Source organism: Balaenoptera physalus (assembly GCF_965194825.1).
Source record: "Balaenoptera physalus genome assembly, chromosome: 13".
Taxonomy (NCBI): domain Eukaryota; kingdom Metazoa; phylum Chordata; class Mammalia; order Artiodactyla; family Balaenopteridae; genus Balaenoptera; species Balaenoptera physalus.
In genome coordinates, this window is record NC_138892.1 from 24913658 (window position 1) to 24930640 (window position 16983).

The 16983-nt window shown below is 36.9% G+C and overlaps 1 protein-coding gene across 1 annotated transcript in view; it reads right to left on the bottom strand.

Annotated features, from left to right (window-relative positions):
• CFAP54 (cilia and flagella associated protein 54) overlaps positions 1-16983 on the bottom strand; it is a 311690-nt gene that overhangs the window by 177759 nt on the left and 116948 nt on the right. Inside the window, 4 exon segments of the mRNA XM_082419565.1 lie at positions 5329-5455; positions 6133-6222; positions 8173-8287; positions 9940-10068. Coding sequence (XP_082275691.1) covers positions 5329-5455; positions 6133-6222; positions 8173-8287; positions 9940-10068 — 461 coding nt within the window.

Consider the following 16983-nt stretch of genomic DNA (forward strand, 5'->3'; position numbering starts at 1 on the left):
CCTGGATGCAGAGTGGATGCCAAAGGCGGACAGTACAAAATGTTCTCCCTTCTCCCCAATCACCTGTAAGGATTCTCAACCTTGTTTTTTTTAATCTGCCATCGACCCCTGTCCCCTTCTCCGAATACTGTAAGGTCGCTTATTATCCCTCCCTCTATTGGTACTTACTACCTATTTTCCTTGAAATTTATATATTTCCTAAAATCTATATTTCTTCTGGTAAGTACTTGCTAGGTACAACACCACCCTGCTATAACATGATAAATGGGATCCAAAAGCTTAAATTAAATAAAATGTAAAGTCATATTAACACAAGGTGAAGGAAATGACCAGGTGAATCTGGTAGCTAGTTCCAGGGGCTGGGGTCCCAAACTCATTTTGGTCCCAGTAGTGGTCAGCCTCTCACCTCGATTTTGATAAAGATGATCCTGGATCCTGTGCTTGCTTGGGACTCCAGCCAAGCTGCAGCAATTCCAAGAGTCTCCCAGTTAGTTGGCATTCATTTTGGCAAATGTTTTGTCTGCCTGAACTACAAAGCTTGGACCACTGATCACCGGGGACTTAGGAATCTATCCTCTGCTCTGCTACTTGCATTCTGACACTAGTTGCCTGCTGTTTTCCAACCAGCTTGGTCTCTTCTCTACCTCCTCTCTCTCCCACCCCACCAGAATGCTTTTATTGCTGTTATTCCAGAAACAGGTGGGAAGGAGAGGAGGTCACGGGTGTACACTTGGGCCACCATCTTCCCAGCCCTCTCAGCATTCTCCACCATGCTCTGCAGAACTCTCATCCACTGAATAAACTCCTTCACTCTTCAACCTCTTCATAGAATGCTTCCTCCTAGCTCTGACTGCTTTTTATTTTATTTATGATGTATTATGAAAAACAGTACTTCTAAATTTTTATGTAATCATTATTATTGATCTTTGATTTCATGACTTATTCATTGTTTTGATTACCTATATCACTGCCTGTTTCTGACCCAAAACACTGAGTTCCAATGACTGTCTGCCTATTATTTCACAAATACAAATCTGTTATTCTTTACCTGACAGCACAAGGCTCTCTTTCACGCTTTTTTATTTTTTAAATATTTTTCATTATTGTAGCCCATTCCATACAAACTAATTTGACTGGAATTGCACTAAACCAACAAATTAATTTGAGAATAATAGAAATCTTTACAATATTCCATCTGCTCATCGAGTAATGTACTATGTCTCTCCATTTATTCAAGTCATTTTTTTTCATACCTCTTAGTAAAGATGTTTGGTCTTCTTTATATTAGCCTAAGTCCCCTCACAATTCCTGATAAACTTAAACCTGTAGTTCACAGAAATGGGATCATTTTTCCATTATATTTTCTAGTTGATACAGCAAAGCGTTGATTTTGCATCTATCCGTCCTATGGAATTCTATTATTAGTTCTGATAGTTTTCAGTTAATTAACTTGTTAAGTTAAAAAAAAGTAATAATTATTTGCAGATATCAATCTTTCCTCTCTATTTTCAGAGTACTTCACGGTGGATTTCACTTGATAAACATTTTTGAGACTGTATTATGTGATAATCACATAAATTCTAATCCTAATTTCTATTTCTTATTTTAATGCGCTGCCAAGAACTTTCAGGACAATTTTAAATGATAGAAGGAATAATAGGTTTCTTTGTTGTATTGCATATTTTAACAGAAAATCTTCCTCTAATCCTAATTTGCCAGGAATTGCTGCTGAACGTCACCCACATGACTTTTTAGCACCTACAAAAGACTCCTTGGACTACTAATGATAATTATATTTAGATTTCCTACTATATTTATATTGAGAACAAAATCTACATTCTCACTGCTAAATTTATAAGCTAGTGTTTTATTTTTATTCTATATACTTCTAAATAAAGTTGATCTCTAATTTTCTATTTTTTTATTCTCTTTTTACAAAACTGTTATCAGAGCCTGCTGTGGTAAATTTACTAGCAAACTATAACCATGCTCTGAAGTAGCTTTATGTAAAACAAAATTATTTGTTCCTATGAAGGAACTAGCCTTAAAAAGTTTTTGAGCTTTCCAATTTTTTTTACTGCTTCAATAAATTCTTATAATTTAAAATTTTCCAGATAATCATCACTTCAGATTAGATTTTCAAATTTATTCATATTAAACTACATACACTGTTATCTAATGTTTAACAACTTCCAAATTTATGACTATTTTCTTTTGGATTACTTACATTTCACTTTTTCTTATTTTGCTGGCCAGAAAATTACCTCATTTATTCATATATTCAAAGAACTAACCCTAGCCAATTAGACTATTTTAAAACCAACTTAAAATTGATTAATTTCAACTTTTATTTTTTTTCTTTCTGCTTTCTTAGATTTATTTTGTTATTTTTCCAATTTCTCAAGTCCAATAAAAGTTCATTTAATTTTATTTTTCTCATTTAGTAAGTAACAGGAGCTTCTAAAGCTAAAATTTGTCTTTAACTGCTGCTTTGAGTACATTTGATATGTGGGTTTCTCATTAGCATGATTTTCAAAACGCTCTATAGTTTTAGATTTCTTTTTTATATATTATAATTATATACAATTATGTATGCCAGTAATTTGTTGTTATAAATTATATAATTATATATGCCAGCAATTTATTTTGTTATAAAATTTCAGTTTTATTGTACTGTAAGAGAATGTGGTCTTTACAAATTTTAGTCTAGGTGACTTATTGAGCTTTATTTTGCAGCTTAAATATTACTTTTTTAAATTAAATAAGTGCTTTAAAGGGTATTTAGTCTCAATTGGCTATATATATTAATCTTATTAGTTATATTATATACATTTTTTATGTCCTTTTTATTTGTCTTTTTAAAGTAGCACATTAAACTCTCAATATTACTATGTTTCTATCAAATTAGCTTTGTCTTTTCAGCAGTTATTTCCATATATTTTGATTTTTTTGTTATATAGAACATGAAAATTCATGAAATATCTTCATTGTGATTTATAAGCATTATTAGTAGAATCACCAATGTGAAAAGGTAGCATTAAAAATAAGTAACAAAGAGATTACTCTTTAAATGTTACCAGGACAGTTGATTAAAATTTTTACAGGAAAAAACCCTAATTTTTAATCTAAACCCTACCCCAAAAGAAATTCCATATGGATTAAAACATTAAATCTAAACCATGAAACTATAAAATTGGAAGAAAATACTGCTGCATACTTGTCTGTTGAAGTATAAAAAAATTTTTTCTTTGTGCAAAGATATGTCATGCATACAAACATAAAAAGAAAATAGATATTGCTATCAAAGCAGAAATCAAGGTGTTGCATCTGCCCCTCCCCTATATTCCTTGACTTGGAGAAGAACATCCTAAAACATCTGCTCAGCCTTAAAAATTGAAATCATTACCTTTGGCTTGAACTCAGTTATACTGCTCAATCTCCAAACTCACATATTTTATTATACCACTGGTCTAAACCACTTATTCTGTTTTCCTCTTTCAGAATATCTATTATTCTTCCATTGGATCTCCACGGTCAGCCCTCCAAATTTTACTGCTCACTGAAAGTGCATTCTGATTTTCTTTGGTATCAAGAATATTGTTTACAGATTCCAAACATCTCATTTTAGCTATGGTTTATTTAATTTTCAGGGACTTTCTAATTCTGGCCAGTTCTCTCATTACCATGGCCTGCTTTATTTAATAGAAGCAATTTCATCTTTTGAAAACATGAAGCACATATATTCCAAGTTTTTGTTCTAATAAATGTAGTGCCTATTTTAGGAAGAATATTTTCCTGAAGGTTTTTATGAGAATGTTTCTCTTCTGCTGTCATTTTTAAAATAGATCTTGTGTCATTGATGTTTTCTTTTCCTAGAATGAGATAGACAGACCTATGTCCAGTGTTGAAATTAAAACCCAATTATTGGAAGAAAAGCTGGATTCACTTGGCATCTCTCATAACTGGCACAGAACACAACAATTTTCTTTGTGGGCAGAGAGAGCCATTCAGGCTTAGAGAATAAGAGGGTTAACTTTAAGTTTTACTACTTCTATTTGAGGAACTCCCCATTCACATATATATATGGGAACCGCAAGGAATGGCTCTGCTTGCTACTGTAGAGAATTAGAAACTGGACCTCAAAACCACACTACATACAAAAATAAGCTCAAAATGGATTAAATGTAAGACCTGAAACCATAAAACTTCTAGAAGAAAACATAGGCAGTATACTCTTTGACATTGGTCTTAGCAATTTTTTTTTTTGGATATGTCTCCTCAGGCAAGGGAAACAAAAGCAAAAGTAAACAAATGGGACTACATCAAAGGGAGGGGGTGGGGGGAGAGGGAATTACTGAAAATAATTAAAAGGCACAAACTTCCAGTTATAAGATAAATAAGAACTAGGGATGCAGTGTACAACAAGATAAAGATAATTAACACTGCTGTATGTTATAAATAAAACTTGTTAAGAGAGTAAATCTTAGGAATTCTCATTGGGCTTCCCTGGTGGCACAGTGGTTGAGAATCTGCCTGCCAATGCAGGGGACACAGGTTCGAGCCCTGGTCTGGGAAGATCCCACATGCCGCGGAGCAACTAGGCCCGTGAGCCACAACTACTGAGCCTGCGCGTCTGGAGCTTGTGCTCCACAACAAGAGAAGCCACAACAGTGAGAGGCCCGTGCACCGCGATGAAGAGTGGCCCCCGCTCGCCCCAACTAGAGAAAGCCCTCACACAGAAACGAAGACCCAACACAGGCAAAAATAAAATAAATAAACAAATTTAAAAAAAAAAAAAAAAGAATTCTCATCATAAGGAAGAAAAAAATTTTTTCCACTTCTTTAATGTTGCATTTATATGAGATGATAAATGTTCACTAAGCCCACTGTGGTAATCATTTCATGATATATGTAAATCAAATCATTATGCTGTACACCTTAAAACTTATACAGTGCTGTTTGTCATTTATACCTCAATAAAACTGGATGAAAAAATTAATTAGATAAATAAATAACTGGACCCAAAAGTCTGTGCAAGAGATGCTGATAGCCTAGAGATGCTATCATCCAACCTGACTCAATAGCAAAAGGCCTAATTTATTTCCTGCTATAAATATAAACATGCTCTATTATTCCTTAGTTCAGTTGTACGAATATTTTTATGTTTATTTATTTATTTACACAGACATAAATACTCACTACCTCCCAGATGGCTGTTTTAACTGCATATACCCCACTCTCTTTTTCGTCCACTTTATAAATCTTTAAGGAACAATTTTACTCATTTTTTAAAGTTGTTAATGCTGATAAAACAGATATTACAAATACCTTTTCAAGAAGTCATAGACAGGATTTGTTATCTCCACCATAAGTTGAAATTTTTCATCATTCATACATTTTTGCATAACTTGTGTAAAGAATTCCAGGAATCTAGGTCTCTGCTTAAATTTCATAACTGTGAAAACAAGAAGGTTCATATATAATCACCAATACACTTGGTCATTGTCATTGAAAGGTTACTATTGCTATTAGTCATTTTGTTCTAACAGACGAGTTTATTAATCTGCTTTTTAGATTTCTCACTTTTAAAAAATGTATAGGAGCAAATGTGGTGAAACTAGTGTTTTTCTAAAATCAAATATTCCTTTACGGTCTAAATTTCATTTATTTTTCAAACAGCTTGGTGTTGTAAGATTTCCTAAAAGTTGCCTTTAACATATGACTAGGTGGGAAAAAAATTGCTGATAATTGCCAGAATAACTAGTTATCCTAATTTTTATTATATTTCACTCTGAGATAAGCAATAATGCTGCTATTTCTTCATAGCTAAGCTTAAAGATCACTAACACATTTTTCAATTCCCTAGTTTTTGTAAGCTTCATAATAACACCATTTACTGCCAAAATAAGCCACCATCAAGGTTCCGTCTTTCCAGACTTTAAATCAGGTACCTATTTTGGTCTCTTTCATTACTCGGCAATCAAGAGCCTGCCTTATTCTGAATGAGTAAGAACCTGAAATATTCTGCCTAGAACAACTGAAACCTTTAAGTAGAAAACAACAGAATCCACAGAATAAAAGATCTTCAACAGTAAGGTGAGTGAACAACATATGTACGTTTAGGTCACCTACCTTCTTTCACAGCACCTTTGACCGACCAATTTAAAACTATAGGGTAAAGAAATATGGGATCCTCTGTTCCTGAGAGTTCAGTTGTAACATCTAAGGTTAAAAGGAATTAAGTTGTTGGTTCTGTTTAACATCAATAAGCAAAAATGAAAATTCTTTGCTGGGGATGAAAAATAGGAAAATACCCAAGTATACATTCTAAATTATGTGCCTTAAAATATCAATTATATCATATTTTGGAGATTAAAAAATCCAATAATCTCTATTATTTTCCTTTCATTTTTTTTTCCCCTAAAGGCCAAGGATTCTACCACCAAATAGGGGAAGAGTTTCCAAGGCATGAGTCTTTCTTATTCAACAGCTATTGTGTATCAACAAATATCAGGCTCAGAAACCTACCAATTATATGAACTCCATTTTTATAAAAAATCTTTAAAAGACAGTAAAGTATAGAATAATGAACAGGACAGCCCCTAGAGCCAGGATGCCTGGGTTCAGATTCTAAGTCTGACACTTCTTTTTTTTTTTTAGGCCACACGGCATGCAGGATGCGGGATCTTAGTTCCCCGACCAGGGATCAAACCCACTGGGAGCATGGAGTCTTAACCATTGGGCCTCCAGGGAAGTCCCTAAGTCTGACACTTTTTAGTTATGAGAACTTGGGAAGTTACTCACCTTCTCTGTGCCTCAATTTCCTTATCTTTAAAATGGGGATAATAACAGTACCTATTTCATATGGTTGTTACATAAGGGTTATATAAGCTTTCATATGTATGAAACACTTAAAATAGTTCCTCGCACACAGAAAGCACTGTACAAAACTATTATTTTTATTATTGTTTTGTTACTGAATCTACTGTTTAGCTAGTAACATTATATTGTGCTTCTTAGTAAAATGTTAAAATGTGTTTGGGGGTGTTGATAATATGAAAATAAGTAATTCACATTTCCAGAACACATTACATTTTAAGAAATTATATATTTTTATATGTACCCAGACAATTACAGCTTTCCCAAAACTAGGTTTACTGGTTATGTGAATAATACAGCATTGGGTTCATTTCATAAATTCAGCTTGAAACAGACATGGAGTGTATGGAAATAAAGTGAGAGATCCAAGTCAGGGAATTCTGAAACAGTAAGACCACCCAGATATAACTGAGGCACAAAGTAGAGAGGTGAGGTGGGGTCACAGAACTCTACAAGTTTAGTTACTTCCCAACAGAGCAAGGGGCCGAAAGTGGAGCCTCCTAATGAGATAAATGTAGGCACTCTTTTGTTCTTCTAGAAGGTTTGAAGTCCTGCTTCTTAAAAATGTGATAATAGTTGTCATCACCAGAAACTAAATTAATATCTTAATCAGATTTCCAAACCGCAATCTCTAAAACTCCAATCACTGTGTTAACATTTTGGTCTATTATTAAATTACTACACAGCACAATGACTCACTTGAGTCCGTCTCACTTGAGTAAACCATGGTTCAAATCACTCGTACATAACACCCGTCATGCCATCACTTTATTTCTCAGTTACATTTTTGTCTTTAGAGCAGCGATTCTCAACTTTCTGTCCCCCTTCCACAATATATTTGCCAACATTTGCCTCGCAGTTGCTTGTCACAGCTGGGGAGAACGCAGGGAGAATGGTGTGCTATGCATCTCTGGACAAAGGCCAGGGATGCCGGTCCACATCCACAATGCCTAGGACAGTCCCCCACAGCCAAGTATTATCTGGCCCAAACTGGCAATAGTGTTGAGGCTGAGAAACCCTGCTTTCGAATGAGAAGATTTAGGCTCAAATCCAAGTCAGCTATGTAATGCTAAATAAATCACTTAATCTTTATGAGCCACATCTGTAAAAAGTGGTTAGCAATCCCTTATTAACGAAGTACTGTTAGGATTAATGACACAATGCAAAAGCACTGCATAAACCTTAAAGGGTTTACCAAATGCTAATCTCATCCTAATCCTTTTAACAAAATATTTTCTATTTTAAACAGCAAAATGCTAAACAGAAGTATACAGAAAGAAAAAAAAAGACTACATTGCTTTGTCAGTTTGAGTAGGTGTGTCTCCAATAAACCCAGCTGTTCATTTATTTTCTCAGGTAATAATATCTGCTGTGGCTTCTTAGTCTTGGAAGACTTCTTGGAAGAACCCTAGAAACATTGGTTAAATGTCAGAACGTACTTCAACATGTTTCAAGAATTGTCATTTTCAAATAATATTCTTTAAATTATGTTTCATACTTTCATACTTGGTAGACCAAACTATGACTCTACATGGTAAAATGTATTAATAATTAACTAATAATTAATAATAAGCCATTGTAGCCTAACTAAATGCCAGACACAGTACTAAGTGTTTTATGGATGTTAACCAAAATATTTCTTCTCTTCCCTCTCCCTTTTTCCTAGTAACTTCTGCTCCCCTAACCAGCTCCCCCCAATACACACACCATTCTGAGAGCAGTTGAGGGTATATCTCTGAAATCCTCAAAGGAAAATGCTCTCAGAAATGTATCCCTTTTTCCTTTTTTCCTTTCTTTTTCCCAGAGGGAGCTTCTTTACAAGGAAGCTAATTGCTTTTGCTGCTTTGCCTTTCATTGAACATAACAGGATCAGTAATTAGTGGATTAAGAATTGGCGGGTATGAGCTCAGGCTCCCCACCATGTTTTCATCTGTCTGAGCCTGGACTGGTTAATGTCTCCTGTTCTCCAAAACAATAGACCTCCCAAGCTCTTTTAGGCTTAAAGGTACCCTGAATGGTTATAATGATTTCTGACTCCTATAAAGTAGGTATTAGGTTCTCAGTCCCTACAGTCTCAGTCTGAAAGAAGTATCACAAACTTCTGCTGGACTAGAGGCTCCAAGGAAAGGGGCAAGGGGTCCTGTCCTACCATGATGTGAAGGGACAGAGCCCTGAGTCAAGGCCTGGGTGGCATAAAAGGTCTGGCTGATGGATTCTTGAGTGGACAACACTTGGTGAAAAAAAAACCCTCAAGTTGCTTTCAGCTTAATCAAAACTTTCTCTAGACAACCTTCCCCCCAACAAAAGTATTATGGCTAAAAATATTCATCCAGTGAAACCGTGGGGTTTTTTTTTTTAAGCTTTTGCAACATATAATAGAGAGAGAAATGGAGCTACTCCAACTGAAACAGGCTTGGGGGTAATAGTTTCTACCCTGGCCCCAGTCACAGAAGGGGCTTCAAGTATTGTAGCTCCTAGTGCACCTCAGAAACATGATAAACTAAGCAATATTTCAAAATTTGATCTACAAAATCATTTAACCACATAGTTTCAAGAAAAGGCAATAAAATAAGATTCTAGTAGGACCCATGCTTGGGAGGCAGATATTAAAAAGTTGTCTCTAACATTACCAGCCTCATAAAGGAGACAATTTAGGTGTCACAAGGAGTTTAGGAAATCTACTTTGAACAGAGTGAAAAGCTCTGACATGTATTTACTGCATTCAATGACCCACTCAGAATAATAAAAATCTTCAGTCTGGGAGGGACTGTAGAGGGCTTTCAGTCCAATGTCCAACTGGGTGTAGGAAGCTCTCTATCAACACCTAACTGATCGTCAGTACGCGTGGCAGGGGGCTATTAAGTATTCTAGCACGGATACCTTTTCATTTTCTTGATAATAATTAAAAGGAAAAAAAGCTCTTCACATATTTGCTTTCTTTTATGTAAATACAACAAATTAAAAACTGATCAATTTTCTAACATGTTCACTAATACTACATGACCTCTTAGAAAAGTCAGCTAAATATACCTTTAAAGATGAAACACAAAGAACAATTACCTCCTCTGGCATTTCTTCTTGGTCAGTAACACCAAACAGAGATTTGCACCCTGATGTGATGTCCAACATCTTTTTTCCATAATTTATAATCATTACTGCCAGGTCATATTCCTTCCATGAACGCAGAATCTAATTTAAAATATTTATTAATTATCTGTTGGAAACTCAAGTCTATTTTCAAGAGTCATGTATCATCTTCCATAAATTCAAAAGTCTCATGTTTTGGATATAACTCTCCTGTTTCTGTTAAGAAAACTGTAAGCTTACCTCCAGATCATATTTCCCTAGAATTAAAACTGCATTGGGCTTCCCTGGTGGTGTAGTGGTTGAGAGTCTGCCTGCCAATGCAGGGGACACAGGTTCAAGCCCTGGTCTGGGAGGATCCCACATGCCGTGGAGCAACTGGGCCCGTGAGCCACAACTGCTGAGCCTGCGCATCTGGAGCCTGTGCTCCGCAACAAGAGAGGCCGCGATAGTGAAAGGCCCGCGCACCGCGATGAAGAGTGGCCCCCGCTTGCCGCAACTAGAGAAAGCCCTCGCACAGAGACGAAGACCCAACACAACCAAAAATAAATAAATAAATAAGCCTACACCTTTAAAAAAAAAAACAGTACCAAGGGCATTTGTTTAAAAAAAAAAACAAAACTGCATGATTTCACTATTTTAAATAAAGGACAAAACCAGGAATCTCATCAGTAATGAATTCTCCATATCTCTGGGACATACAGCCATACCTCTTTTGGTATAGTAAGTTAACTATGAAAAAACATTTTCACTTAAAAGATCCATGCTAAAACAAAATCATTCTTAAAGGTCACATAACCACCACTTCTTGTCTTGAGTTGTCTTCTTTGTGAAATGGCACAATTACTGACCTCATGATGTCTTGGGGGCATTTATAGCAGTAAATGATTTACAAGACATTCTGGCAGTAAACTAGAATGGAGGTCAGCTGGTTTTGGCAGGTTCTCCATGAGCCGTAGGGGAAGCACACACTGACTCATGAGAAGGGGCCCGCTCTGCCACTCTCGTCCACGTTCCTGGTTACAAACTGTTATCTGGCCTCCTCTAGCCTGGCCCTTACCTACCTCTCTAGTGTCATCTTCCACTATTCATCTCCTTGCACTTTAAGCTTACAAAATATTAAGCCAAGTATAAATCCTGCTACTCACCATGGTATCAGGACTTCATGCCTTCCTACAGCTGAGGCCTTTCCCAGAACAGCTTTCCCACCTGATTTATATAGCTTTACTTGGTCATTAAAGCCTGGGCTCTAGCACTAACTCCAGGAAAGCTTCCCTGGCCAGCAATCTGATTTGCATAGACCCTGCTCTAGTGAAAGAGCCCATGAAGGGGACGCATTCACCGTGAATCCCCAGGACAATACTCTCAGGGTAGAAATAAGTTTGTATGAATTTATCTGTAGATGTATTCTGTTAAGCTGAATACGTTAGTATTTAAGATAAGTAACAACTATTACTTCCCAGGCAGGGAAAGTATATATAAAGTGGCTGAAAAACAGTGAGTGGCTGCTTGAAGCTCATAAGACCTACCTAATGCAAACGCTAAGAACTGGAAATATTTCTGTAGGACCAGGGCAATGGTGTTAATGTTGACTGAGGGACAGAATGTGGAAAGGAAAACAGTGAAACAAATTTCGCCACGGTAGGTGGGGTTAGGTCAAGCAGGGCTTTGAATGCTAGGCAAAACTGTCCAATCTCATTGTAAAACTGATATGAGAGGGAACAAGTTTTGTTATTAGAAAACAGAAGTGAGCTAACGTTTGCTCCCCATTCACCTTTGCTTTCCAACATATTTGGTTTATACAGCACTGTGCAATCTTTTCTCCTTGTTTTAACATGCCAGTGGAAAATACTAAATGAGAATGAATTTTTCCAAACAAAAGAAAAACAGAGAACCAATTCTACTTAACATACCAAATGGTGAATAGAAATTTTCTAAATGTGCCAGATGTTCGGCATAATAAATTTTTTAACAATGTGAAAATAATCAAACATTTAAGATGACATGTCTCAGAAGTGGTACTTTATTTGGAATTCTGACAGCTTTCAGAAAAAATACTGCTCCTTAAAGAAGAAAGATTGAACCATCCGGAAAGATTACCAATTTTTAAAACAGAACAGAGAAAAGAAACAGGGCCGTTTGACTAATTGGGCTTTACATGTCCTAAGAGAAAATCTCTATAAAAATGTTTATATCAAATGAATGCCTCAAATCTGGGATTCAGGGGTAGTCAGGCTTCTGGGTCTACTGGTCAGGCTGGAGGAAACTTCTGAAATGACAATTCTCAGAGTATCAGTTTGGGACAGAACCAGCTCTAGCATCAAATCCTGACATTAATATATAGTGTGTTGGCCAAAAAGTTCTTTGGGGTTTTGCGTTAACACCTCACGGAAAACCCGAACGAACTTTTTTGGCCAACTCAATATACTTTAAAGAAAATGTCCAGAACATTCAGGGTCATTTCTACAATAACGTCCAGAGGATCTCAAAATGACTCCTCAGGTGGGGGAAAGGGGCTGGAGTCACGGATGGCAGTCAAGAAATACAGAGCCAGCTGCAAACTGCTGTGGGAGAAAAACCACAGGCAGCTGAGAGAGGAGGCATGCGAATTTCGTGGAGGACCTCAGCCTCCACGTGGCCCCAAACGCTGGTTGGAAACCCTGCTTATCCTAGGTCAGCACTCTCTCCCGTCTCCCACGGGGGCTGTTATATAAACATCTTCTCACATCTCTGAAGCCCACCCTTACTCTCCACCTCCTCACTCACAGCAAATGACCTTGCTTCCTTTCCAGAGAGCAGTGCAGGGGAACTGGCGTATCTGCTGTCCCCAAACCCACCTACACACCCATGCGTAAGGATAAGCATCCTCCTCCTGTGAGAGAGGAGAGGCAGATGTCCTGTCCAAGCTAATCCCACACACACCCGGATCCCGCTGCTGGGACCCTGGTCTAGGGGCCACCTCTCCTCTCCTCCATCCTTATCCCTTCCCTCTCCTGACCCCTCCCCATTAACGGTCATATACGGAGTGCCTGTGTAAGCAGGACTGGTTTTTTGGTTGGCTGGTTGGTTGGCTGGTTAGTTGGTTTTTAGCAGGAGAAGTTCTATTGGCAAGTTACAAGCAGTGAGCTGCCTTGGAATAAAGTTTCTTTGTTCTGGAAGAAACACTGCAGCAGCCACGGTTAGTTATTTAAATGTAAGGTGAACAGCTGCCCAGTGCCCTGGAAAGACATTGTAACCTGGTATTCTCTTATTTGAAAATGACATTCTGTCCTGGAAAGACATTGTAACCTGGTATTCTCTTATTTGAAAATGACACTCTGTCCTGGAAATACTCATTGATGGAAGGGTTCGGGGGGAAAGGGGGAGTTGAGGCCAAGCAGATGAATATATTCTAAAGAAAAGTAACCTTGGAAGGTGCCCTTTTAGCCCAGGATTACGCTAATTGATGTGTGTGTGTGACTGAGCAGTGGGAATGGAAAGGGGTCCTTTCCTGTTGGAAAAGGGGTCCCCTGCTTTCAACAGTTACCCCCTTGTGACAATGACAGAACTAATAGCACCAGAAAGATTCTTAAGGTTGGGGAGGGGCTAGGAATAATAAAACAGCTTTTGACTAATCACCTTTCCAATTCTTCCTCTTGCCTAGTGGAAGCCGGATGGGACCCGTGGACTAACAACACCCTTGAGATTCTTAGACAATTCTCTTCTTTTCTTACTCTACACATTGACCCCGGGTGATACCATCTATCTCTGTTGCTTCAGTTGAGTCCGTATACTAATGACTCCGTTGTCTTTACATATATTTGGTCTCTCCTGAACTTCAAGCCTATAGGTCCAATTATATAATGTCCACCTCTCTGGATATCCTGTATGCCCCCAAATTCAATATATTCAAAACTCATTATCTTTTCCCCCTTTCCCACCCAGGGTTCAACAAATTGCATTGCACTCACCCAACTTCCCAGATAGCTGGATTACCGTGGACTCTTCCCTCTCCCTCCCTATTCAATTCTATCTCATAAATAACTCTTGAATCCTTTCAATTCTATCCCTCACTTTTCCACACTAGTTTAGTTCATCACCTCTCGCCTTCTAACTCATTTCCTGCCTCGGATCTTATCCCCCTCTAATTATTAGCTGTTGTGCAACCAGAGTAATTTCTTTTTTCTAAAATGCAAATCTCATTATGTCATTCCCAGGTTTGAAACCCTTCAATGGCTCCTCTCTGACCTCATTAGATGGCCATTCATCATCTGGTACTTGTTCACTGTTCCCCTTTTTAAGGTGACTGAAATATTTAATCATATCCTCCATAATTAAAAATAAATCTGATCCTTCTTTTCCCAAACTGTGAAATTATTTCCTATTTTCTCATTGATTACTGCCTGAGGCAATCAATGTTAATAATCCTGCAACTGTTGTATTTTTTAAAAATAAATGCCTTTAAGCTTTGTCTATAGTGTCTTATCATTAAAAATGTATTTTTAAATTATCATGTCATCTATTTATCTATTTTTGTGTGTGCATCTTTTGAATTTTGTGCCCTGTTGAGAAAGGTCTCCCCTGATTTCAAGGCAATCCAAATATCCTCAAATCCATCTGGACTTCATTTTGTTTATGGTATGAGGTAGGGCTCTGGCGTTATTTTCAAATGAAGAGTCGGTTATATCACTACCTTTTATTGATAAATTATCATTTTCCCAATGAATATAAATGCCACCTTTGTCTTATATTAAGTCCTTCCTGTAGACCCGGGGCCGGCTCTTCCTGGAGTCTCTATTTTATTCCACTGATCTATTTGCCCATTACTCTGTTAAGACCATTTTTTATTGAAGTGGCCTTGGTAAATTTTAATACCTACTGAGAATTTCTAAGTAACACTAATCAGTTTCAAAGAAACCTCACTAGGATTCTGATTAAAACTGCAATGCATGGAAATATTATTTTAGGAAAGATTTATATAGCTATGACAGTAAGCCTTCCTATTTAGGAACTTGGTGTGGCCTGCCATATGTGCAGATCTTATTTTGTGTCCTTCAGTAAGATTTCACATTTCTTTTATTTAGGTTCTTTAACAGTTTGTTAAGTTTAAAATAGTGTGTATTATAAGCGGTATATTTTCCCCTGTCCATTTCTAACTGGCTACTACTCATATTAAAAATAAAAACAATAAGAAAAACATAAACAAAACCCAACTTATCAGTTTGTATCTTACATAACTTTATAACTTCTTATAAATTCTTATACCACTTTATAAATTCTCTTTTTAATTCTAGTAATCTTTTACTAGATTCTCATGGGTTTTTGAGACCTCTACAATTACAGACAAATTATGCTGTTCTAATATTACAAAATTATTTCATACCCTTATCTATTTCATCAGACCGGATCTCTACAAATAATGAATCACATTATTAAGAGTCAGTATCTCCTGTGCCTGATTTTAAGGAAACAGCTTCAGAAATTTGCCATTTAGTATGATATTATGATATTTGCTAAAAATTTTTGGTAAATGTCTTTATCATTATGCAATAACTTCCTTCCCTTCCTAACCTACTTAGAAGTTTTATTAGGAAAAGTTGCTAAGTGTTATCAAATGCCTTTGTAGCATTTTTCATATAACCTAATTGTTTTTCTCCTTTAATTTGCTGTTGTAAAATATTTAAGTTTTGTTTTAATTCAGACTTCATCTTTAATACTTGACAATGAGACTGCCCTAAGACCAGAAAGTGCCAGATGCCATCCAGGAGTGATTGGAAGGACACTACATAATGCCTCTCTTTGTCCTGATTAATGTTTTGGATACTGAATTCTGCTTTTTCAAATACGAAAATTGCCACCCCTCCTTCATTTTTGTTTGCATTTTCCCAATATCTTTGTCTATTTATCTTTCAAATTGCTTGTTATCTTGTTTTACAAGTGTTTCTTCAAGTAATACACATTTGAATCTGACTTTTCAGCCCATCTGACAGTCTCTGTCTCCTGAGGTCATTCATGCTCAGGGAAGCAATTAATGTACTTGGTTTTATTCCTTCCATCTTAAATACAATCTCACTTTCCTTCTTCTTACTTTTGCTGAATTAGCCATTTTTCGTCCCTGTCATTTTTTCCTGTTCTTTTTTCCTCCCTGTCATTCCTCTGTTTGCTTTTCTTTCCTGTCAGTTTTGAAGTCCTACTGTACTTTAAAGATCAGCTCATGCTTACATATTCCTGAGTCATCTTTAAATATATATATTCTATCAAAAGAAAATAATAATGTTATACAATATGTGGGGACTTCCCTGGTGGCACAGTGGTTAAGAATCCTCCTGCAAATGGAGGGGACATGGGTTCAAGCCCTGGTTCAGGAAGATCCCACATGCCGCGGAGCAACTAAGCCCGTGCGCCACAACTACTGAGCCTGCGCTCTAGAGCTCATGAACCACAACTACTGAGCCCATGCGCCACAACTACTGAAGCCCACGCTCCTAGAGCCCATGCTCCGCAACAAGAGAAGCCACTGCAATGAGAGGCCCGCACACCACAACGAAGAGTAGCCCCTGCTCGCCGCAACTAGAGAAAGCCCGTGCGCAGCAATGAAGACCCAACACAGCCAAAAATAAATTAATTAATTTAAAAAAATAATGTTATACAACATGTATTTTTATACTATATGTATTTTTAACACACATGCACCAAGCATCTATAGCTGCTCACGCCCCCCTCCACCCCAAACAGGATAGAAGCTTTAGTTCTAGGTTACTGTTAAGTTTTTCTTTCAAGGATGACTCTTCTATTTCAAAAGTCCCTACTTAGCATTTATATTACAAAGTCCTAGTCACATCATTATTACCTATTTAACTTTAATAATACATATATTGCAAGATTCGTTGCTCCCATTATTCCTCTCCTTTTTGTCTTTCCCTATCTTGGGATTTCTGTTCTGAACCAACTGTCATTTGATAGAGTATTTCCCCAAGTGTTGTCCTCAGATAAGTACATGGACAGAATACTTTTTAAATGTCTGCACTTCTGAAAATGTTT